General features: G+C 35.1%; 2 protein-coding genes across 2 annotated transcripts in view; both read right to left on the reverse strand.

The window, feature by feature from the left end:
- The window catches only part of LOC134845134 (26S proteasome non-ATPase regulatory subunit 1-like), a 428,069-nt gene that overhangs the window by 167,718 nt on the left and 236,251 nt on the right, over window positions 1-24,100 (reverse strand). The gene's annotated exons all lie outside the window — the stretch shown is intronic.
- LOC134844975 (calpain-7-like) overlaps window positions 4,849-24,100 on the reverse strand; it is a 31,716-nt gene continuing 12,464 nt past the window's right edge. The window contains exons 2-11 of the mRNA XM_063861801.1: window positions 21,457-21,551; window positions 16,992-17,137; window positions 16,503-16,678; window positions 12,285-12,471; window positions 11,345-11,751; window positions 10,829-11,090; window positions 9,793-10,139; window positions 6,272-6,430; window positions 5,440-5,618; window positions 4,849-5,052 (exon numbers count right to left, since the gene is read on the reverse strand). Coding sequence (XP_063717871.1) covers window positions 4,849-5,052; window positions 5,440-5,618; window positions 6,272-6,430; window positions 9,793-10,139; window positions 10,829-11,090; window positions 11,345-11,751; window positions 12,285-12,471; window positions 16,503-16,678; window positions 16,992-17,137; window positions 21,457-21,551 — 2,162 coding nt within the window. The remainder of the gene's footprint in view (window positions 5,053-5,439; window positions 5,619-6,271; window positions 6,431-9,792; window positions 10,140-10,828; window positions 11,091-11,344; window positions 11,752-12,284; window positions 12,472-16,502; window positions 16,679-16,991; window positions 17,138-21,456; window positions 21,552-24,100) is intronic.

The raw sequence follows: 24,100 nt of genomic DNA on the forward strand, positions 1-24,100 counted from the left end.
AAAACAACAAACAAAAAATCGGCTGGACCTACATAGGAGTGTTCACTACACTAATTAATCTTAAAAAAGTAACTCCCGATTGACGAAGAGTAAAACTTAAACTATAACTAGCAAGAAATTAAAAACAAAAATTTCCGAAATTGGGAACAGTAAAACAGTAGAAAATTCAATGGTGCATCCTTTTGAAGCAAGCTAGAGAAACAAACAAAACTTGAACATACCAAGATGTTTGTTAGTATAGCTTGCAATGGTCAGCAAAAATCAAAATTGGACGCAATGGCTTGCAAACTATCACGCTAAAAACTGATGACTTGAAAAATTTGCGTTTTGATGACTTGAAATCTTTCGCAAAGGAAATATAATTCGCTGAAGCCAGCTATTCAAGCCACGAAACATCGAACTTAAATTTGATTTGAGCACCTGAGTTGACGTACTTGAAATTAAAACCTACTGAAGCAAGCTTTTAAGTTATTTGCTCGCCTGAATGGATTTGAAAAATGGTATTCAAGAAAAATCGCAAATCTTAAGTAAAGCGAGCCAACAAGCTACGAAACTTTGAAATACTGAAAATTACTTCGACAATTAACTACTGTTTGCGAATAATTTGAAATTCTTGAAGTAACCTTTTGAAACTCTTTAAAGCCAGTCAATTAGTGGAAAGTTGAAATGATTCAACTTCTTTTGATAGCTTTCATTGGTTTGCAAAATCTTGAGGTTTTAGAAAGCAAACTTATTCAAGCGATGATTTTGAATTAAATAAAAAGTTTTGACGGACGAAATTGTTTCATTGTAGGTTAAAACAAGCATTTCTGCCAGGAAATTAGTGGACATTTGCTAAATTATTTCAATCAAGAGCCTCGAGGGGTAATATTTTGATATACTTCAATTTAACTTGATAGCTTGAACTGATTAGCCGCGAATTCATTTTTTGAGTTAATTCAACTCTGACATATTTCAGTTCTCATGGCTTGAATTGGTTCGCAAAAAGAGGCTTCATGAAATATTTTAATTTATGTTTATACTTAAAATGATTGCTTACAAGTCACAAAATCAAATGTGCCTGATGCACATTTCGTCATGTTCAAGCTTAAGCTTCATCGTAAGCTTTGCAAATGATTGAGTACGACATATCTCGCCAAGTTTAAATTATCTATGAATTGTCAGCTATTACTCAAAAAGTTAGGCAGAATTGATTATGTTGTATTGAGTAAGCAAGTATCAAAAGCGAGTAAGCAAGTATCAAAAGCAAGTTAAACGGAGTAGCACAATTGGTTTTAACCCATCTCTTTTGAAATGATGCATCTTCAAAAAAAATAATTTCAAAGATAGTTATTTATTTATTATCTACCGATCGGCTGTTCAAATCATCATGATGGCTTCATAGTTCCCAAAAAATAATTCAAACGCTAGAAAAACAAGTTCTGAAGAAGGATTGAAGCATTCGTAATTGGTTGTAGAGCTGAGATAAGTTCGCAAAACGTGACATAAGACAAGATTTCGACCAACAAAGAGTTGAAAGTTTGAATTGTTTTAATGTCTCTTGAGGCTCTACTGAAAAAAAAGCTCTATCGCGTTACAGTCCGCCGTTCACTCCTTGAAGTGTGATAGAGTGGGCCCCTGTTAGGCAAGTATGCGAGTGGTGTCTCGCGCATCAATATTATAGAGCATTTAAGTATAATTCAGTTTATCAGTATGATAGACAACGCTCGGTCGTTTTCATTTTTTTTGCACGAAAACGATTTGCTTTATTTACTTACTTAATAGTTCAACTGACATCACCGAAGCAAAAAAACTGAATGACTGAGGCTTCTTCTAAATTGCTGGACCCTGCACATTTATTGAGACCACTCTATCGCACATGTAACCCCCTTCCTTGCTTAGTACAAGAAAAACTATACACCGACACGCTGATTTTGTATAATCACGGTGGGTTTAAATTGTCAGAGGGCTAAACAAGGAAAAATTACATTAACTTTGAACATAATGAAACTCACACTGTTGCGCCTTGCGCTTCTCTGCCTTGTATCTCTTTCTGCTGCATTGCTGTGCTTTGCGTTGTCCCGTCCTAGGCTGCCTTGCGCTGCCCTGTCTTGCCTTGCCATGCCATGCCCTGCCTCTTCTTCCGCTTCCCTGCTCTGCATATTTTTGCGCAGCCTTGATCTGCCCTGCATTGCGCTGCCTTGCCCTGATTTGCGTTACTTTGCCTTGCATTGCGCTGCACTCCTTTTATTTTGCGCTGTTCGGCCCATATTTGCGCTGCACTTTCGTGCTCCTACTTGCCCCTTCTTCCGCTGTCCTGTGCTGCCTTGTTCTACCCTGCCTTGCTTCGAAGAAATGATACACCAACACGCTGTGTTTGTATGATCAGGCGCGTTATAATTATCTGGGGGCTAAATTAGGAAAAATTACAATGACCTTGAACATAATGAAATTCATCCTGCTTTGTCTTGCGCTTCCCTGCCTTGTCCCTCTTTCCGCTGCATTGATGTGCTTTGCGTTGCCCTGTCCTAGTCTTGCATCACTCAGCATTGCCTAGCGCTGCCCTGCCTTGTTTTGCGCTACCCTGGCTTGCCTTGCTCTGCCTTGTTTTTCGCTGCGAAGGCCCTGCTTCGCGTTGCCCTGCAATGCTCCTTACACTGCCCTACATTGTCTATTATCTCGCTGCTCTGCGCTGCCTTTCTTTGCGCTGGCTTACGCTACCGTCTTCTCTGTGCTACATTGGCTTGTGTTGATCTGCCTTTCTTTGCATTGCTCAACACAGCCCTGTCATGCTCCTCCTTACGTTGCCTGGTTCTTCAGTCTTGGTTCGTACTTCCCTCTCCCTTCCTTGCCTTGCGCTGCCCTTCCTGCCTACCCTTTTTGCCTAACGCTGCCCTGCCCCTCCTTGCCTTGCCTTGCGCTTCTCTTCCTGCTCACCCCCTTTTAGCCAAACGCTGCTCTGCCCCTCCTTGCCTTGCGCTCCCCTGTCCTGCCTGTCCTTGCCTTGCGCTCAAAACTTCAAGACAATTTGTCTAGACATTTGATCTCGAACTTTCCAAACTCGCTTTACCTTGAAACTTAAACGTGTTAATTCAAATCAATTTCTTAGACATTACGAACAGTGAGCAGTTAAACAACACGCTCATAGCAATTGAAAACGACTTAAAATAAAATATAAGATATAATATAAGTGTTTTATATTTTGAATTAGAGGCGAAGCATAGCTTCCCGCCACTTGCGATAAAACAAAAAAAGCGAAGCAAATTGAAAAAGACCAAAGCCACAAAGTCCCATAAAAATTAACAAAAAGCGAAGCTGCACTTCGCGTAGGTAGAACAGAAAACGACAAAAAGCACCCTAAAGAGGCAAAAAAGAAAGGTAAAGTAATCAGCAAAAAGAAGTCTGAAAAGAAAAAAAAACTCTCTATGCGCCATATTCGAAGAAGAGACTTGGAAATTGAGAGGCTTTTATCCTCCTAACAGCGCCATCTGCTCTTGTTGACAGTGAAAACCAGTTACAAGGAGGTAACTGTTTGAACTTTTTGGAAATGTTCTACAGATGCGGAAGAAAATGAGGTATGTCAAAAATGGACTGTACGCAAAACCATAATGAGAATATCCATTATTAGGGGAATTTCTTACTACCCATTCCATTAATTGCATTCGCAATCTGATTTAGCTGGCTATTATTCGAGAGTGAAAACGTTTCCAAAAACATTTCAACGAAGCCGTCAAGTTTCAAAAATTGGACACTTTATAACTATATAACTTTTTTCTACAAGTATTGGGGCTTAAAGGTTTCTGCAGGGGAGATCTTTGTGACATGATCTATCGATTAAACTTTTAATCCGAAATTTAACAGGCCAATTTTTCAGAAGATGAAAACAATCGAAAAAAACTTGAAGGCCGTAGAACATGGGGTAAGGTAAAAAGTAGCGTAATATGCTGACACAATTGAGCAAATGATTTAAGTGATTTTGTAAAAATACGTTGCTACCCTGAAAACCCTAAAAAAAGTCTAGTTACAATTTGATAACGGTGGCTGATCTCAAGCGTAAATAGCTTCTAACAAAAACCGTGCTATCAGAAATATAAACTGCAGTAAAAAAAAAACAGGATTGATAATTAGACGATGGAATTTCAACTTTGCTTTTAAAAAGTTTTTGTATAGATATGCTAACATTAAGGGGGAAAACACAGAGGCAAATCAAGATGCAGCGCCATCGAATGAAATCAAAAAAGTATAAATAGGCCTCTAGTTAGCAAAAACTCGGCTTCTTGTCGGGTTCGAATCTGTGACCTAGCAAATTTGAGTCTCACGAACTAACCACTCAGCCACGGATGCTTAAAATCCCCAAAAACTAGCCACCAATAATGCAGCTAAATATGCTAATAAATTGCCAATTCGATGCAGCAAAAGTAGCTTCAAATAAAAAAGATACAATTTCGCATGTAATAAATTAGAAAGTATAAAGACAAATTATGCATTTCAAAAAAGATGCGAGATAAATTGAGTTGGAAAATTTCTAAAATTGAACTTTTTATCATCTGACTGCTGTATGAAACAAATAACTTTTTTCGGTTCAATTGATGAATTGAAAATGCATCAAATGTGTTAACTTTTTACTAATCAAATGTCAAAGCACATATGACATTATATTGCTAACGCAGCCAACCGATTCAAAAGTGCCACCAAATGAAGCACTTTTATTTGCGACTTAGATTGGAAAAAAAAGAAAGTTCATACTTATACACTTTTACTTGCGAGTTAGGTTAGAAAAAAGAAGGTTCGTAATAACACACTATGCTGATCACAGGTGTAATCATATATGAAAGTTTGATTTATTATCTATCAAAACTGTACTCACTTTCATTTGGTTTTAGACGTCGTAGAAACTGCGTTAGAAGGCGTGACTTTAAGGGGAAGAGTGGAGGCTATGTCCAAAATGTATGGCCCAGTGAGGTCCTTCTGGTAAGTCGAGAGAGTCAGCTTGTATACTCCAGATTGGATGGTATCGTCGAATACAAAGTAGGCACTGCGGTACTCACGCGTCACTCCACTCGACGGGTAAATCTGAATGAGTATCGAAAAAATTTTAACCAAGAAACGGTTCAAGCACTGTAAATTTATGCACTTCATCCAATCCCATTAATTAATCTAGACTTAAAAATGCTGATAAATTGTCTTGTCTACCAGCTCTACCCAAGAATTTGATCATTTTAGTTTCCAAGGAGAAATTTGGTAGCAAACATCACCAATTGCGCTGATAGCATTAATTCCAAAATAACAGGAAAAAATTCTAACTACTTCGGCGTCTTCTAAATTACCCCAAAAAAGAATTTTCTCAATCTATCACACTGCGTATGGCACCTATGATTTGCATCTTTTGCTCAAGGACTTTGGAGCACATGGAGTATAAGACAAAGGCCAAATTTATCATACTCTACCACCGCTACTTACTGGTTTGAAAACATCCGTGTTCTTGCGATGATGCAATGAAACATTTTCAATCAGGACGAATATTCCGAAGTTCTTGCTCGCCTTCAGTTCCACTGCTAGTCGACACTTGACATCGCTGTTAGGAGACCCGATCTCAACTCTGTAGCAGGGATTCGGTTTGTCCCCGTGAGGACCACCGCCTGCAAAGCAATGAGAGAATCAGTAGACGCTGGATGCGCATATACTCTAATTAGCAATCAAGCGATTCAAAATACCATTAAATGAGTCAAAATTCGAACATAACACTGGATTCATTTAGCACGTTTTCTGGCTCAAAGAAGATAGAAAAACTATATTTACTAAGATATCTAGACTAGCAAAATAGTAACAAATTCAAGTATTCAGAGTATTTCGCTAACCTTGGCTCTAAAATCTTGTCTCTTTAATTGTTTATAGTATTGAAAGATCAAATCCAAATACGCACTGGAAACGGCCAGACAAGGCAAAAAAATGAACTATGGCAGAGAACGAAGCAAGTATGCTTATGGCATCCCTGAACAAAAAGCAAGTATGAAAGATGGGGCCGGCGATTTTTGAGTACAGTTCAATAACACAATTAGACAATTGCACACCCTGTTTCGGAAGATTTTAAGCACAATAAAAACTCTGCAGGGACTAATCTGATTTTCTGTCAAGACTTTGGACTAATTCAGGGACCAATCTGAATTCCTATCTAGAACTTGGACTAATTCCAGGAACTATCATACTGAAACTAGCATACTTCCAGGAACTACCATACTAAATTTCAGGAACTTTTTTACTTGTACTGCGTTTAAAAATTACAAGCACTAACAATTGGAGTGGTCCCACTGTCCGCTGCTGCTGTACTGGTGAGGGAGGGGACGCAGCTCACGCATGGACACAATAGGCACAATGCTGAACACTTTCAAAGTGTAATGTAGATCTTCACTCTTCTCATACTGACACACGACAACTGTGTAGTGATGCACACCTAAACATGCACACCCAATGTCAATCGACTCTCGTCAAGTCTAATGAAATTGAAAAAATTAAGTTGTTATAACGTAAACACCCAAGTTGTTCATCAGAGGCGAACCGTGGCTTCATGCCACTTTCAACACATAACAAACATAGCATGGTAAGCTGGCAGAGCGGAAATGAGAGGAAAACCAGCAAGCCGAACTATAAAATATTAGAAAAAATAACCAAAAGCTGCCGTTACCAAAAACTTTAAACGTTTGTCTCGGATGAAATTCAAATTGCGGAAAAGCCATCTTAGAACAAAAGTTCCGGGGTTAATATAAGCCTTAAGGCGACATTTATCTAGCAGTAACTAAGCCAATAATACTTGGGTAGACGCAAGTTGAGCCGATAACAAAAAGTTGAGCCGATAACAAAAAAATACCCGATTACAAGTTTATTGCTCTCGCAAGTGAAAAATTAACCAGAGGCGACACTATACTTGGAAAAAAAGCAAAAAAGAGCCCAAAAATCCAAAAAACTCTTAGAGAATTTAAGCCTTGATAGTTAGGATTTCTAGATCAACACGCTTTAACATGAAATATCAGACAGCAGTGAAAGCGCTTTTATTAAGCGGATATTGTTATAACTCAAGCTGTATATCTTACATACAAACCTTGCCTAGCCAACAGACAGCTGAAAAAGAGTCACTGAACCCAAGTAAACAAAAAAAAATCAGACTTGTCTTAAGAAAAAATCTCAGCTTCTGAAATTCCAAGAAAAAAATAGATGACCTTAAAGCTCTTTGATTTTCTAAAAAAAATTAAGATTGACACTTTTTGATGAAAATAACTCAGTTTGAGAAAACTGGACCAATAAGCAAAACTAAACTTTTTATTTTGCTGGAAAAAAGGATAATAAAATTTTGTTTTCGAAATTAGAAGTCGATCACTTTTTTTCGTGACCTATACGCTTTCGCTGTTCGATCGTGGAGTTTGCTTTCCTTTTAACAAAGGAAATGAACTAACTTAGAAAAAAATCAAAAGTCAAACCGCGAAAAACTTAATTTGAGCCTGAAATTTTCCTGTGAGACTTTTCCTGAAAAAAAAAAACTTAAAAAAATAATGACCCATATGAGTCTGAACAACGTTCATCGACTCTTAAACAACTAAACCTAATTATGATTCTTAAAACTGAATTACCTGCATAAATAAGGATATGACAAAACTTACTTCCCAACTAATGAACTATACACTCTACCTATGTCAAACTATAGCACGTTCATGAGAAACAACGACTTGTATACGCTCCAAAACAAATTAAACGAAAAATTTCAGTAAAAACACAAGCAAAAAAGCAATTGGAAAACGCAAGCGAAAAAAAATAGCTTTGAAACGATGCGCATAAAAATCCACAAATAAAAAATTTCTCAAAATCAACTTCAAACATCAAGTGTAATTGAAATTCGGAAAAAAAGTGCCATTTTGATGCAATTTTACAGAAAATACATAATCTTTTAAATGCGTTGAATTTGAAGAATTGATTTATAATGACAATTGCGAAAAAAAACTGGCCTAGTTTGAGAAAACTGAATCAATGAATAAATTTAAAAGTAAATCCTAAAATAAAAATTTGCTTTTGAACATTAAAAACACGTTTTGCGCATATTCTTTATTGAATAGCATAATTTTCTTTTCATTTAGCAAACTATTTTGAACTGAACTTAAAAGTAAATGTAGGTCCTAATCGCACACTGATGACACACAGAAAAAATAACAATAAAAAGAACATAGCCAACAGAGAGTTGGAAAAAAGTAATGAATGCAAGGAAACAAAAAAAACTTACTTGTTTTTTGAAAAAACTTCAACTTTCGAATTTTGAAGACAAATATATGCCCTTAAAACTCTTTGAACTTCAAGAAAAACTCATGATTGGTGCTTTTTAAATAAAATTAACCCAATTTGAGAGAACTGGATTAATAGGTAAAGTTTTACTCCGCTGGGAAATCTTAAAATAAATTCCATTTTCGAAACTAGAAATCGATCACAATTTTGCGCGCCATATTAGCATTTATAATTGGAGAATATATTTTGCCTACCTTCTACCAGATGAATTTCAACTGAATTCAAAGAGTGCATTAATACCTAAATGCATTAATATGAATGAATGCGCATCTGTAGTTATTAGATCATTTTAAGACTTTTTCCTGAAAAAAAAAAACGATCAAAAAAGTCACCTAGACCTATATAAAAGTCTTTACTACGTTTATTACTGTTAGAGGTATTTCTATAGCTTTACAATTTTCAAGCCTCTCAAAATTTATAAATAATGCTCACAGATCAATTATCTTTTAACATTTAACCTCAGGGCGTCGATCTTCAAATGAGTAAAAATCATTGGACCCCTGAAAAATTTTTATTTCAGTATAAATTACAAATAAAAACTAAGATACGCGACTTTGGTTGGAAAACGTATACTCACCGTAAAAAACTACGCTTGCAAGCTCGCAGGTGTAATAAGTTTGTAATAGTTGACACTTTTATAAGATTGTCATCAACAATCAAAAAACAAAACCTTCTAAACTCGCAGATTAGTAGAGATGATAGCAAAACGACTATTGCAACGCCGATGACTATGTAATAACTAGGTCACACTGGGAAAACGAAAAAAGATCCCAAAATATAACCTGACTTAAAAATAACCAGCAAACAGTTGGAAAGAGTCAATGAACGCAAATAGAAAAAAAAACACTGACTTGCTTTTTTAATAATTCTAACTTTCAAATTTCCACGAAAAAATATATGGCCCTAGAGCTCTTTGAATTTTTAGATTAATTTATGACTGACACTTTTTTAATAACATTAAACAATTTTGAAAAAACTAGATCATTGGAAAAAAAAATTCGCTGGGAAATCAGGTAATTAAATTCCGTTTTCGAAATTTGAATCGATCACGATTTTTATGACTTTTACACTTTTGTCATTTGTTAGTGAAGTTTGCCTTCGTTTTAACAACGGAAATGAACTGAACTGATACAAAATCAAAAGTCAAACCACGATAAAATTAAAAAACAAAAAACCAAAAATCTTTTCCTGGAAAAATAAAACGAAAACAAAAATCATCGTGACCTATATAAGAGTCTGAACTACCTCAGCGACACTTAACAAATTGACAATAACAAGAGTTATTAACCCTTTTTTGTGTTTTGAAAAAAACGTTGGTTCGGCGTCGCATAGAAATATTTCAAGAAAGAGACAGAAACATAGAAAGAAATAAGCCATAAAAGTGAAAGAAATCGGCGTTGCTTGAAATACCAATAGTATCGCCGAAATTCTACTCCTGAACCCATTAATCGTGTCTTCCGTTTTTCCAAGAACTCGTCTGCATATTACCTTTCGATGTTTCTCTTAGCTTTACAAGAGTGTTCATGGCGTTGGACTGAACACTCTGTAACAGAGGCTTCTCTGCATAATAGACCTTTTTGCCTCCCTTTTTGAACACCTCCAAGCCCATGTAGATATGATTATCCGCAAAGTCACTCTTTTTTGTAATGTGCTTTGACAACAGAAGCCAAACTGTAGCCTGACTTATGACCTCTATCGTTAACACGTATTGAGGGTTCTTAGATAGTGAATAGCTCTGTTTCTTTGGACCCTCGTTGCATGACCATGTTCGGTGGAATATCTGGCAATGTGGGAAGAAGTCTGGGTTCCAACTGACAGAACAGGAGTCGTAATATCTACAGCAAAGTAAAACCTAAGTAATCGGTGCATTCGTTGGAAGACCAGCAGAACATTGGAAAAGTGACAATGAACTTGCGGTAACCGAAAAAAATGACTGGTCATTTTTGTAGCATTGGATCTTGTTAAGAATACTGCAAAAAAGCATTATCGCTACAAGGTACAAAATTCTTATATCCTAAAGATATCCTTCATCATCGAATTAGTTTTTTTATAAGGGGTAGAATTCTTTATTAGGTACAACAGGGGAAGGTAATTACGATCCGTAACATTTTCAAAGAAAAAAATACATGGCCTTAAGATCTTCGAATTTCAAAGTTTTTTTACGATTGGAGCTTTCTTTTTAAATTAACCCACTTCAGAGAATACAAGATCAAAGTTAAACTTTTTATTCCGCTGAAAAATCTCAAAAATAAAACCCACTTTTGAAACTTAAAAGTCGTTCGTTTTTTTTTGCGCCATTTGCATTTTCGCAATTGGATAGCGTATTTTGTTTTCATGTTAGAAAATAAATTTGAATTGAAATTGAAAAAAAACGAATGGTCGAAGCTCGAAGAGCCAAATTTGAGGTTAGGCAACTTTTACAGGCTATTTCCTGACCAAAAAGACTATAACGAAACGCTCTTTTTGGCAAACAGGGATTTTGGCAGAAACAAAACGCAACTCACAAGTATTTAAAAACAAATACCTCTTCATGTCTTCGAATGAGATCCAGAAAACTCCGTTGTCGACGTACTTCAAGCTAGTCGGGTCAAAATTGAGTGCCATTTTCATTTCCCTCGTCCAGTTAGTTGTGTCCTCTTTGCTGAAGGCGCCCTTCCAGCTAGTGTGAGCCCAAGGATTCTTCAGCAGAGCCATCCGGCGGCCCTTGTAGTTCACTAGATCGAGGCACGCATAGCCATGTTGGGTAACAAGTCCCAACATCTTTTCCTGTTCATTAGTGAGAGCACCTTCACAAACGTTAAAACTTAATTAGAATGTGAAACAATTCAATTTCAGCGAAAATTATTGATAACTGAAAAATAGCAGGAAAATGATTGGTTCAAAAAAAATAGTCGAGCAAAACCTATAAAACGCAACTCAAGAGCTCAAAAATTCTTTTAAAATTCTGCAAAACCTGCACATAATTATCATGCATCGGCCACACAAAAACTACACAATTTAACTTCATTTTAGCTCGATTTATTCTCGCTTAAATAATCACCTGTTCCAAAATTAATGAGACAGTTTCCAGCTTTGAAATACTTCAGAATCATGTCGAAAAAGTCCTCCGGACTCTTGTACGATGAAAGCGAAGAGTCCTTCAAGTTGTAGCGTTCTGGAACCCAGCCTGTTAAGACATATAGATCAGCCGAGGAGTTAGATCCCGGAAAATCATAACCGCCCATCACTTTCAAGAATGCTTTTTCAACTATCGACACCCATAGTTCATTCCTGTTAGTTGATGTAGCACACATTAATTGCCAGCTGTAAGGAAGGAGGTCGTCCACTATGACTTTTCGTCTGCAGCCGTTGAAGTGTAGCTTGACCATGTACTTTCCAGATGGGTTGTAAATAGGCACTCTGTTCTTCTGAGGATATATGATAGATGTAACGAGCTGCTTTTTCCATCTGGCACAAAAGATGGTTACAATTCTAGAAATTTGAAAATTCTTCGAAAAAAAACTGAATGGAATTCTTTTGTTTTCATAATTCTGATAACCTTCAAAAATTCTTCCAATTTTTGAAAATATAAGTGAGATTACTCTCACGTGCATTTTGGAGAGCGAATTTCATTACTTTTTGATCAACTGAGTTTACCTAACATGCGCCGTATTACTGGAAACTCGTATGAATTAATTTATTTTTTCAAAAAATCAAAATTTGTTAAAACATGATCCGATGAAGGAGGAAGTAGACGTTCAGGAATTCAATCCCTCTGCACCCACATGTTCATCACGTTCGATGCCTACTTAATACTTTCACCTAACCCATTTTCAGGTTGACCATACATTTTTTCCAGAAAAAAATTGGCTACCAAGATCCCCTGGTTGAGTGAGGGATTCTTAAAAAACTGCCTGAAGCGCAAAAAATTTTGGCAAATAGAGACCGTTTAATATTCAATAAGAGTTTAGCCAAACAATTTGATCGACTGAAAAAATTACTTGGCTTCGTAGTTTGCACAGACGGTGAGTGCGGACACGAAGCTGCAGTTGGGCACCACTGTCTGTTTGAGGGAGAAGGGAGATATCTGCATGATCATCTGGGGCTGACTCATGACGTCACTGGGCCGCACCCACTTAGTGAACTGGCGCCTCATTTTCTCATTCAGAGTCAACAGACCGTCGGGATCTACGAACAAGAAAAATGCATTTATAACAACAATCAAACCCAAAAAAATTAAGTTTTTTAATGTAGTTTTTTGGCTTTACCAATGAATAAATAAGACCACAAAAAAACCGCCCCACGCCCTTATATAAAAAAAAACAAGAAAATTCACTGTCTGAAAAAAAAAACATCAAAAAAAATTAAAAGAAAGCCGTTTAAGGCCTCGACACCGTCGAGATCGAAATCGGTGCATAAACAGCAAGATGCTGATGATGATGATTAACAGAAAAACCAGCGTAAAAAAATTAAAAAATATATATTTGATAAAATTTATGTAAAAAAAGATAATGTTATCAATAATTTATCAATAATTTTTGCTGAATTTTAATTGTTTCACATTATAATTTGTGAAGTTCTAAAGAAAATCAACCTTCACAAAAAACAGCTGACATTCCACAAATTCAAAAGAAGTACTTCAAATCGGATCAATCATTTTGGATCTAAAAAGTTGAATGAATTCATTTTCAAGCAAAAGTAATCAAATAAAACTAGATTCTTAGTCCATTCATAATAGAAAACTCCATTATTTTATTTTATGACAATAGAAGCACATATAAATAAAAAATCGTTAAAAAAAACTCTCGTGTCACCAAAATATTCGAAATTTATTTGAAAAATAGTGCCCAAAATCATAAGATATATTCAAATTCTGTCGCTAAACTCCACTTATTGGTTTTGATAACAGAAACGGAAATTATAAGATAAAAATTTGAAGTTTCGTTAGAAAAATCCAAAAATTAAAATGTGCAGAAACTTTTAGAACTAGTTTTACTCCATTCAGCTTTCATTTATTGCCTTCTTATAACCAATCGAAAAACCAAAAAATAAAAATGAAATTAATTGTGACACAGGGGCAAAGCGGAGTTTCGAATCACTTGCGATACAACACAAACATGATACAAAAAATATGTTGAAAAAAGGTCTACCAAAACTTTCGGAGGCCTCGATAAAAATTCATTCTAGGAAAACATGCAATGCAAAACATTTTAATATAAAAATAGCAACGGAACAAAACTTACGAAGCAGAAACAAAGCCAACAAATTTTAAGCAGACATCAATTCAGCCGAAAAAAAAATCATTTTGTAAAAAAAGTTTTAAGTTTCCATGGAACTACAATGAACGACACTTGCAACTACAATGAAAATTGCTCATCGCAAAAAAAATCCGTGATGCGGCAACTATTACGACAGAACTTGAACAGATACCCGAAAGTACGCCAATTCAAATTTTAACGGAAAAATTAATTTCACACATACTGAAAAGAAACAGACCTCTGGGCCAAATGGGAAAGAGCCTCGAAATTGTTTTATGTTCAATAATCAATCAAGTAAGAAAAGCAAAAGATTTGTAAAAATTATATACAGGAAAAAAACTTTTCTCACATATGCCTTGCTCTCACAAGTGTTATTATCCAAACAAAAACACAGCTTCATATGCTAATAAATTGCCAATGCCATTCAGCAAAAGTGGCACCAAATACAAATACTGAACTTTGCAATTAATAGTTTCGAATATAACAAACTGAAGGCATCCACACTAACTTTGCATGTATCAAAACGCAAAGCACAAAGCCACATTATGTATAAATTACGCATTTCAAAAATTTCGAGATCAATTGAGTTGGAAAATTTCTGAAATCGAGTTTTTATTTTTGATTTTGAAGCAGATCTCTTTTTTGTTCATTTGAACAATGAGAAATGCATCAACTTTGTTAAATTATTACTAATCGAATGTCAAAGCACATGCAATTAAAAACTTCACCAATATTTGCGACTTAGGTTAGAAAAGAGAAGAGCCGTAGTATAACACTACCTCACTAAAGTTCGCAAGTGTAAGAGCTGCCAAATAAAAGAACACGTTTATTTGCGAGCGAGTTGGGTTAGAAAAAAAAGAAGGTTCGTTTCAATACACTACGCTCGAAGCACGTAAACAACGTGCACTGCGCCGAATATTTATTTGAACGAAATTAAATTCTCTAAGCAAATTCAGAGACTCTGAGAATTGACTGACAGTTTAGACTTCAAAAGCAATTAGCGTGTCAGTTTAGACAGTTTAGACTTCAAAAGCAAAGTTCGTTTCAATACACTACGCTCGAAGCACGTAAACAACATGCACTGCGCCGAATATTTATTTGAACGAAATTAAATTCTCTAAGCAAATTCAGAGACTCTGAGAATTGACTGACAGTTTAGACTTCAAAAGCAATTAGCGTGTAACGCACCTCCGGTGCTTGGAATTCTTAACAACTCATTAAAACCGCATATATTGGAAACATGATATGCATCCTTTGAGTGTACTCTGACAGCGCCAAATTACAGGGATCGTAATTAGTTAAGTTTTTTATTCAAGTTTTTTAATACAAATTTTGAAAAACCATAAAACTTTGTGAAGTTTTATATAAGTTCTTTGAAAAAATTCAAAATGAACTAAAAACGGCATATCTTAGAAACTTAAATTAATTGAGCAGTCGCATTTGGACACAAGATTTGCAACTTCTGCGAGTACCTTTACAGTACTCAACTACAACGTTGGGAAATTCAAATTTTGAGAAACTTCAAACTTAAGTTTTCTAAAATAAGATATTTTTGGAAAACCAGAAAAAACATCACACCTCAAAAACTACAAAGATTTGAGCAGTCTAATTCAAACACAGTACTATGGCAGCACACAACTACAGTGTTGGGAATTTAAATTTTGTGAACTATTTTGTAATTTGAGTTTTCTGAGAACTTCTTTAGAAAAAAATGACAAAAATCGTCGTATCCCGTAAGCTGAAAAAAGTTGGACTTTCTTAATGGAAAGCCAAATACGCCACCCCTGAGAGTACTCTGACAGCCATCAACTACAGGCTAGGAATTTCAGATTTTGCATAATTTAGGAGGTTTAATTTAAGTTTTCGGAAATTTTTTTGAAAAAAAAAGACGAAAAAGGTCATATCTGGAAAACTAAAAGGTTTTGAGCTGTCATATTTGGAGGCAAAATACGCAACTCCTGAGAACCTGAGACTACTCTGACAGACCCTTCTTCAGACTTGGGAAAATTAAACTTTCAAGAAAAAATTAAACTGAAGTTTTCTGAAATTTTTTGAAAAAATCATAAAAAATGTCATATCTGGAAAACTAGAAGGTATTGAGCTGTCATAGTTGGAGGCAAAATTCGCAACTCCTGAGAGTACCCTGAGAGAGCCTCACTATAGAGATGGGAACTTCAGATTTTGTGAAATTTTTCATATCTAAGTTCTTGAAAATTTTTTTTTTCTATATCCAAGTTTTCGAAGTTCTCGGAAAAAATCCTTAAAACGTCATAACTCGAAAACTACAAAGATTTCAGCAGTCAAATTCAGAGGCAAGATTCGCAAAGCCTCGGAATTTTTCAAAATCTAAGTTTTTTTGAAAATTTTAGAAAAAATCATAAAAAACGTCATATCTCAAAAACTACAAGGATTTGAGAAGTGAGATTTGGAGGCAAGATTCGCAACCCCTGAGAGTACCCTGACAGCACCCAACTACAGTGTGAAAATTTCAAAAATTGAGAAATTTTTTTAAATTAAATTTTCTAGAAATTTTTGAAACACCTCGAAAATTACCGTATCTCGTGAAACTAAAAGGATTTAGTTATTCATATATGGAGGCCAGAATCGTAAAACCTGGGAAAACCCTGACATCCCACTATTGGTTTGCTTATTTCAAACTTGATGAACTAAACACTGAATTTAAACTGAATTTATTGTCAGAGTTATTTTGGTTAATATGAATTCTGACAATTTTCATTCTGGGGCCGTATAATGGAACAGATCCACAGCAACTAATAACTGCTTACTGGAACATTGCTGCTTACTATTAAAAATATAGTTACCAATTTTAGGACAATCGCTCTCGTAATACAATTTTAGTATAAATTACGTTGGTTTCATGTTGATTGAACTGAACTAATATACGCTCGAACCGGCAGAAATAGTTAATTTGGCTCATATGAAAAAGTTAACATCAATTACCTTTGAATTTCTGTCGTGATGAGAAGCGCTGGGCAGCATCTTGTGAAACGAATGGGACGAACAGCTGGCAGTTGATGGTGGATGTCAGCTGAAGCACTCGCAGCTCCTCTTCCGTGAAGGTGGAGGCAGTTCCATTGGCCCGACTCGCAGCCGCACCAACCGAAGTAGACTGAACTCTGAATACAAAAAAGAAAAGATACAATTATTGGTAACAACAGAGACAAGAAAAAGCAAAGCACTACAACACCCGATCAGACAACATTATACCTATTTTAGAAAGTTACTTCAAAAACTTTGAGTTACAACTAAAGTTTAAGAGCTCTGAAGAAACAAGCAAAAAATAAAATGCGAAACAAGCGAAACAAGCAAAAAATAAAATGAAATCGAAGTTTCAGACGCTCAGACGATTGTTGTTGAGTTACTATTTGAAGATGGATTAAAACTGTGGATAAAAATAACTTGGATGTTAACTTGGTCCAAAATGGTAACCTGTCGTGTCCTAGTTTGCTTTGTTTGATGTCTCGCTCCCTCTCAAACGCGATGCGAACTAGTTTCTTCAGATCAGTTTCAAACTGCTCCCCCAATTCTCCTTTGTCCCTCCTCTGTTGCAAAAGCTGCCCCGCGAAGTCCAGAACCTTAAAAATGATAACCATTAACAACCTTTTTTACAAACTCAATTATAATTACATTCAAAATTGGACACATCATCTCAAGGTAACCATTTTACCGCAAATATGATAGTAAACGATAAGCGTAATTAACCTAGATCGTTTCAAATGTTAGGTAGAATCATAGTTCCAAATTTGTCCGAAAAATTCTCCTGTCAGATGAAAACCGCAATAAAGAAAACAAAAGAAAGCAGTCCATGTCAATTTACCTAAGCCTGAAGAGCTTAGATCAAAATCATGTCGATATACTTGATATCTATCATAAAAAACTTTAAGAAGACAATAATATTGTTCTACTGATAATTTTTTATCAAAATGCATATATTTGCAACATCTAGTATTTGCAACCTATAAAAATTATACACATGTTGCCGTATTCTGTATCACAATTTTTACTTCCGTACCTCAAGAAGATACATTTACAGCTCCGCCAAATTAACTTCGTTTTAATGTTAGGTAGAATCATAGTTCCAAATTTGTCCGAAAAATTCTCCTGTCAGATGAAAACCGCAATAAAGAAAACAAAAGAAAGCAGTCCATGTCAATTTACCTAAGCCTGAAGAGCTTAGATCAAAATCATGTCGATATACTTGATATCTATCATAAAAAACTCTAAGAAGACAATAATATTGTTATACTGATAATTTTTATCAAAACGCATATATTTGCAACATCTAGTATTTGCAACCTATAAAAATTATACACATGTTGCCGTATTCTGTATCACAATTTTTACTTCCGTACCTCAAGAAGATACATTTACAGCTCCGCCAAATTAACTTCATTTTAAAATTCCCAACTGAAAATTAAACCTTGAAACTTTTACCTGGAAGTAAAACACAATAGAATTAAGAAATGCAGTTTAAAAACTGGGATTAAATTTGGATCAAACTTTTACCTTCAACCAACATATTGAAACAGTAAGAAAAAAACGCAATCGATTTCCATTTTTCATTTTAAAAAACTGTTTCACAGCTCATCTGTTCTGCTTAGAACTTACACGCAGTTTATACAATCTATACATCAAAATAGTATTTTAGTAAAGGGAGTTGCCAATAAAATTGCTTAAAGAAATTTGCAGGTACAAATTTTTTAAATTCGAATTGCGTTTCGCTTGAAAAAAAAAAACAAACGAAGTAAGGACAATAAGCAAAATGCAGAGCATTTATTTAATCAATGAATTATACGCATACGAACTATTGAAATTACTTTCTAAAGTAATAAGACAAGAACATGAAAATGGCGAAGTAAAAAAAATATTCATTTTAAATCAAGAATTAGACAAATCACTTAACATACCACTAGAAGAAAAAAATCACTAACAAGAAAAATTAACGTAAAATAACTTAAAAACCTATCTCCGAGAAAACACGGACACTATATAACTCCCTTATCAATTTGAATATTATTAGAAAAGTTTTAAATGATCCTAGATAGTCAAAAGACAATCTAATGCAAAACTAAGAGATACTTATTTGTTGATTGCGACACATTTAACAAAATGTTTAGGTACGAAAGCATTAAGATCTTTAGAAAAAATCATTGGATCATAAAGCGTACACCCAAAAAACAAAATCGTATTAGTTGAAATCGAAATAGGTCTAAAAATTTTCGTTTTTTCCGATTATATTCTTTAAAAAAGATATGAATAAATTGCGTTCCAAATTTCTATTTGTATTACTCTACAATCTTTTTTTTCTTATGGCTAATTGGTCGATAGATTTACGAATCACGTCAGAACAGGATGATACTTAATAGTAACTTCTCAGCAGCGCTTCAACTGGTTGAATTACATTCTCCGCTGCCTCAAGTTGGTGTGCTTTCAATCGCAAGTTTTCTACATAGTTGGATTATTGCACAAATTTATTATAATTATTAAACTCCTTGTAACTTTTTCAGTATTTCCTTCCTTTACAAAATGGCGCTAAAAAACTTTTGTTTGAGTAAAGCTATTGTAAGCCTACACACTCACACCATATTAGTACGAAACTAGACCAAAATTCAAAAATTTAATACCGGTTTTTCTCGACACTATAAAAAATAAATTTTTTAATGCCGTTCGAATCTTAATTGAAACGGCTTTAAGATGATAGATCACTCGACTCATTTCGATAATTATTTGTGGTACCTGATTTGGCATGGAAAACAAAAAGAAAATCTAAAACACACCCAATACAAAGACAAAACTCACGAACGACTCAATTCTGAATATCAAATTTAAAAAAAAAGTTTGTTTTTCAGCTAATTGAAAACCATTGATTTCAAGGAGAAAAGTTTACTGAGTTACTGGAATTATTGTTCTTTTCTTTCATTTTTTATTTTCAGCCATATCGATTCTCCCATCCAGTTTTTTGGAGGGGATAAAATTCATTTGGTTAAAGGAACAAAAATCGTTTCCATTCAAAAGTCAGCCTTCGAAAGCCGAGGTTCTGAGAAAACACAAGTGTTATCATTTACCCGAAATAAGATTTCTCTCTTCGTTTTAATAACCCGCTATAACTCGTCTGATAACCTTTATAATGATATTCACGCAGAGGCGAAGCTGAACTCCGCAACAATTGCAATACAACGAAACCGTTGCATTACTAGTCAAACAAAAACATTCATAGCGAATAGAAAAAAATGCAATTCGAATCTATTTCAAAAAATTAAGTTGAAAAATTACCTAAAAAAGGATGACCGGTTGCTGTGCAAATAGCAGTATGTTGCGGCCTTATTTCCTTATTTAACAAAAGCTAATTTTTCAAACTGCGTCGTCTTTTACTTTTGGTGTGATCAGAAAATCTATGCGAAAGCCTAAAATTTCGATAGTACAAAAATTAGGGACAATTGACAAGTTTTTGAAATAAAAAAATATAAAACTTTTAAATTATTAAACTTTTTGGAGAAGTTTTTTTGATGCTTTCTTAAACTTTTATTTCCAAAAAGGCGCTAAAAGAAATCTCGGTAACTAATTTCACTTGAGTAAAACTAGTTTTATTAAGTTTTAAAACTGTAAAACAAACAAAGCCTGCTCGCTCGCTTTATGCGCTTAAAATTAGACGAAAAAAAAACAAAAAACTCAAACTGGTTTTTCTCGACACTCAGAAATTTTCTTGGACCTTTTTCATGTTGTTTAAAGCACAACTGAGGAGGCTGTAATATGATATATCATTCGAAAGAAAACAACTAACACACTCGAATACAAAGCTCCTCCTCGCTTTCAGTGCTCGGAACAATAACTTGGAAAAACTTGAAAAAACTACACCAATAAAATTTTTATAAGTTTTTCGGATGATCTCCACAAAATCATTTGTCAGACTTATCGAGCAGCTATTAAGGCTACATTATTTGGGTTGAACTCTCGTTCAGCTAAAAACAAAACTGATATCATAAATTTTTTTTGAGCAACTGAGTTTTATATGTTTTCAAGACCCATACCTTCTGAAACACACGAAAACACGCATATATTTTCCATGCAGCGGAGATTTATCACTTCAAGAATCGTACCAGATAAAAGATAACTAAACACTGGAAATAGATCCACAGAAAACTAGGACGAAAACCCAGCATCCGGAAAACTTACTGCTTAAAATGAACTCAACCTAATTACTACTTAAATGATGGTAGCTTTATTATAATTTTCAAGAAATGGGGAAGGTCAGCAGCCTGCACGTGAAAGTAACTACACTTTTCCTACATTTGTAAGAAGAGTTGTTTACGGAGAAAGTCTACTTCCCGATTACAAGTACACTTGTACTCGCAAGTGAAATAATTATTTTAATTTCTGACAGAATAATTCAACCAATTTTCATGTCGACCATTCTAGCACCCAAACAAAGCATTAGGCATCTTGGCGTGAGATTTTTTCGGGAGGGGGGGCTGACAATGATAGTTCACTTGGACATTTAGGGGGAGGAGATTGTTCACAGGCTTTTTAACTCGCTATTCCTTGAAAACTTGAAGAAAAAAATATTCAAGATTACTTTTTGCTGAGTTAAGGTGAAGAAATAATTAGAATATACGAATTTATAAACAACTGAAGAAGCAATAAGGAAGTTGAGAACCTGTTTCTAATACATTAATTAATTCTTAAGCTTCTTTTATAAACGCTGGTTCAGCCGAAAAATTATCTAACACTTTCAACACGAAAAGAAACTGCTGGCTGACAATTAAAAGAAGTGATGAGTGCGACCATAAGATGAAAGAACCCCGGCATGTTTCTGGCATACAAATTCTTTACAAAAACTCTTTTACACAAGTTGCTAGGACTTGCAATGTTTAAAAACAAGAGTGAGAGTACGCACTTCACTGTACAGTTCCAATGCACTGTCCCACTCTACTGCCTCGTCTTCGTCCATCGCCTCACTCAACACACTGCGCACATGTTCCAGCACCCTCTCTGGTGGCAAAACGAAGCTCATGAAAGAAAGCAGTGAAAGAAAGCAGTATGAAAATAATGACACTATGCTCGCATGAAATAAACGCGTGAAGATATTAATTCTTGTTTCGGACCTCAGAAGAGATCACTACTTAAGCCACGGGCGGATTTAGGGGGGACACTCCCCCTCGGCAATTCGAGCCCCTGCCGACCCAAAGTGTCCCCCTTTGTACTATTTTGAGATATCAATTTTTGGTGACAGACCCTAAACATTTTCTGAAGTCGCCAATATATTCTTAATTTGAGGGGGAGCGCGCGCCAAAAAAAACGCAATTTTTTGGTCAAAATTTTCCAAAAAGTGCCTAAAACGCATTTTTTGGCCTGTTTTTTCAAAATTTTGGCCTGCTCTTTTTTCAAAATTATAATTGCTTTGGGAGAGATCGGAAAATATATTACGCTAGCAAAACTATAGACGTCGGACAAAACGCTTGCTAGGAATAAAGGGTCCTTTCTACTTTCTATCTTAGAAAGTAAATCTAAAATTCGCTGAAAAATGTTTTATTAGAAAAAGAAGTTGGTATGAATTTACAGCAAGTTGCCTTTTGACTCAATATCTATTTTAACGGTGAGATTAGAGATATTTTTACTGAGAGTAGATATTATTTTAGAGATTGGTTGGGGTGGTAGAAGAGAGTGGTGTTGGTGTTAGAAGAGATATTGTTGGGAATATAGAGAGGGAGGTTGTGGTGTTAGAAGAGATATTGTTGGGAATGAATTTCCGTAGTTTTGAGCTTCTATTTATACTCAGATGGGGAAATCACGCCACTTTTCGTATCAAATGAGAAGTTACTTCTTAACTTCGTATTCTCTATTCGTACATTCGTATTTTACGAGAAGAAGGTTTCGTATGGTCGTATTTTACGAGAGGAATCGTTAATATTCGCATTGAATGAGAATAGTCGTTTCAATTCTCAATGCTTAAAACGTTATACGAATTATTCCAATAGCATTTCCCTTCCTTTTGCAAGGGAATAAAAACATATTTCTTTTGGTGGTGGCGGCGGCGTCACATTTTGTGAACGCAGTAAAATAATTCATGTTTCTGTTTCTATTTGAAATCAGAACATATCCATCCTCCTATTTGGAGAGGAAAAAACTGAAACTTTCATTTTTATTACTTTCACTTGAATAGTGGGGTAATTGTTGATCGATCGAAGCTTTTTCTTTCAATCTCATAAAGTTGGTTCAATAGTTTGTTGGTATTACAGGTAGCAGATGTTTTTGAACAACTGATACTTTGAGTCAGGCTTGAATGAATATAAACACATCAGCTACATTTATAAATCAAAATAGAGTTTACACAACCAAGGGATTTAACTATAAAATAAAATACATCAAAATTATTTGTTTCTCAAAAGTTTGAAGGTTAGTTTTATTCCTTAAACATTCTTTTTCCGAAGTCTCCTTTTCTTCCTGAAGTATGTGAAGTCTGTCCAAACGCGTAATAAGGGGAGGGCTGGTTCATACAAAGGGGGTATTTTTTGTGATTTTTCTTTTTTATAAAAGTCAAAATTGATGAGAAAGGAAATTAATAGCTATACTACATAGCTATATAAAGCGAAAGAGTAAATGTTTAAATTAAAGGATAAATTTTTACAATTTTCCTTCCAACCGGGCTATAAGTTGGTGATTTTTTGTTTTCAAATTGTGGATTTGCTTTTTCAGCTCCCGGATTTGATGCGTTTCATGGATATGACTGCGCTGAATTTGCTCAGTATAGTCATCTAACTGGGGGGTTTGTAATTTTGCTGTCAGATATTTTGCTGGGACATAGATTTTTTGATATTCAAGAAGGGAATTAGTTATGGAATACATTTTTTTTATAGGGTGATAGGCTTCTAATTTAAAACGATTGATTAATGGATTCAAAGCATAATTGAGATCCATATCGAAGCCGGGATTACTGTTAGAATTAATGTATCGTTCCCTTTCTAACTGAATATGTAATTTAGTGTTTAATTCAGTGGGGTGCAAGGGCTGTCGCCTAATGGTCATTGGATATTGAGAAGTTGATACCGGCGTATTTGCCGTTAGTATCTTATATGGTTTTACAATCTGGGTTCGCTTTTTAATTTTGGAATTCGAGGGAACCAGGGGTATTTTGAAATCAGGGGGTGAAATTTTTAGGGGTGGTGGCTGTGATGCTGTAGTTATTGGGACAGCTGAATTGGTTTGAAGTAGTGGCTCAACGAAGGATCGTGTTGAGGTCGGCTTTGCAGTTGGTGTTGTAGTAGTAGAAACAGTTGGTTGTTGAGTGAGTGCTGAAATCTGCGAGTCCAGTGGATCGGTTGGTGGCAGGAGTGAGAGAAGATCCTCAAAATCTCTCAAGTCGTCATCAAGTGTTGCGTCCATAGTTAAATCAGTTGGTATATCCTAGAACAGTAGAATTTTTTTTTTTTAGACTGGGTTTGTTGGGTGATCCAAGTGAGTTCTTCTCTCAAAACTTGTTAATTGGATGTGAGGATACATGCGATCCTGGTTTATTTTATCAATTTCCTCTAAAAGAGGAG

The sequence above is a fragment of the Symsagittifera roscoffensis genome, chromosome 4 (assembly GCF_963678635.1).
Source record: "Symsagittifera roscoffensis chromosome 4, txSymRosc1.1, whole genome shotgun sequence".
NCBI lineage: Eukaryota > Metazoa > Xenacoelomorpha > Acoela > Convolutidae > Symsagittifera > Symsagittifera roscoffensis.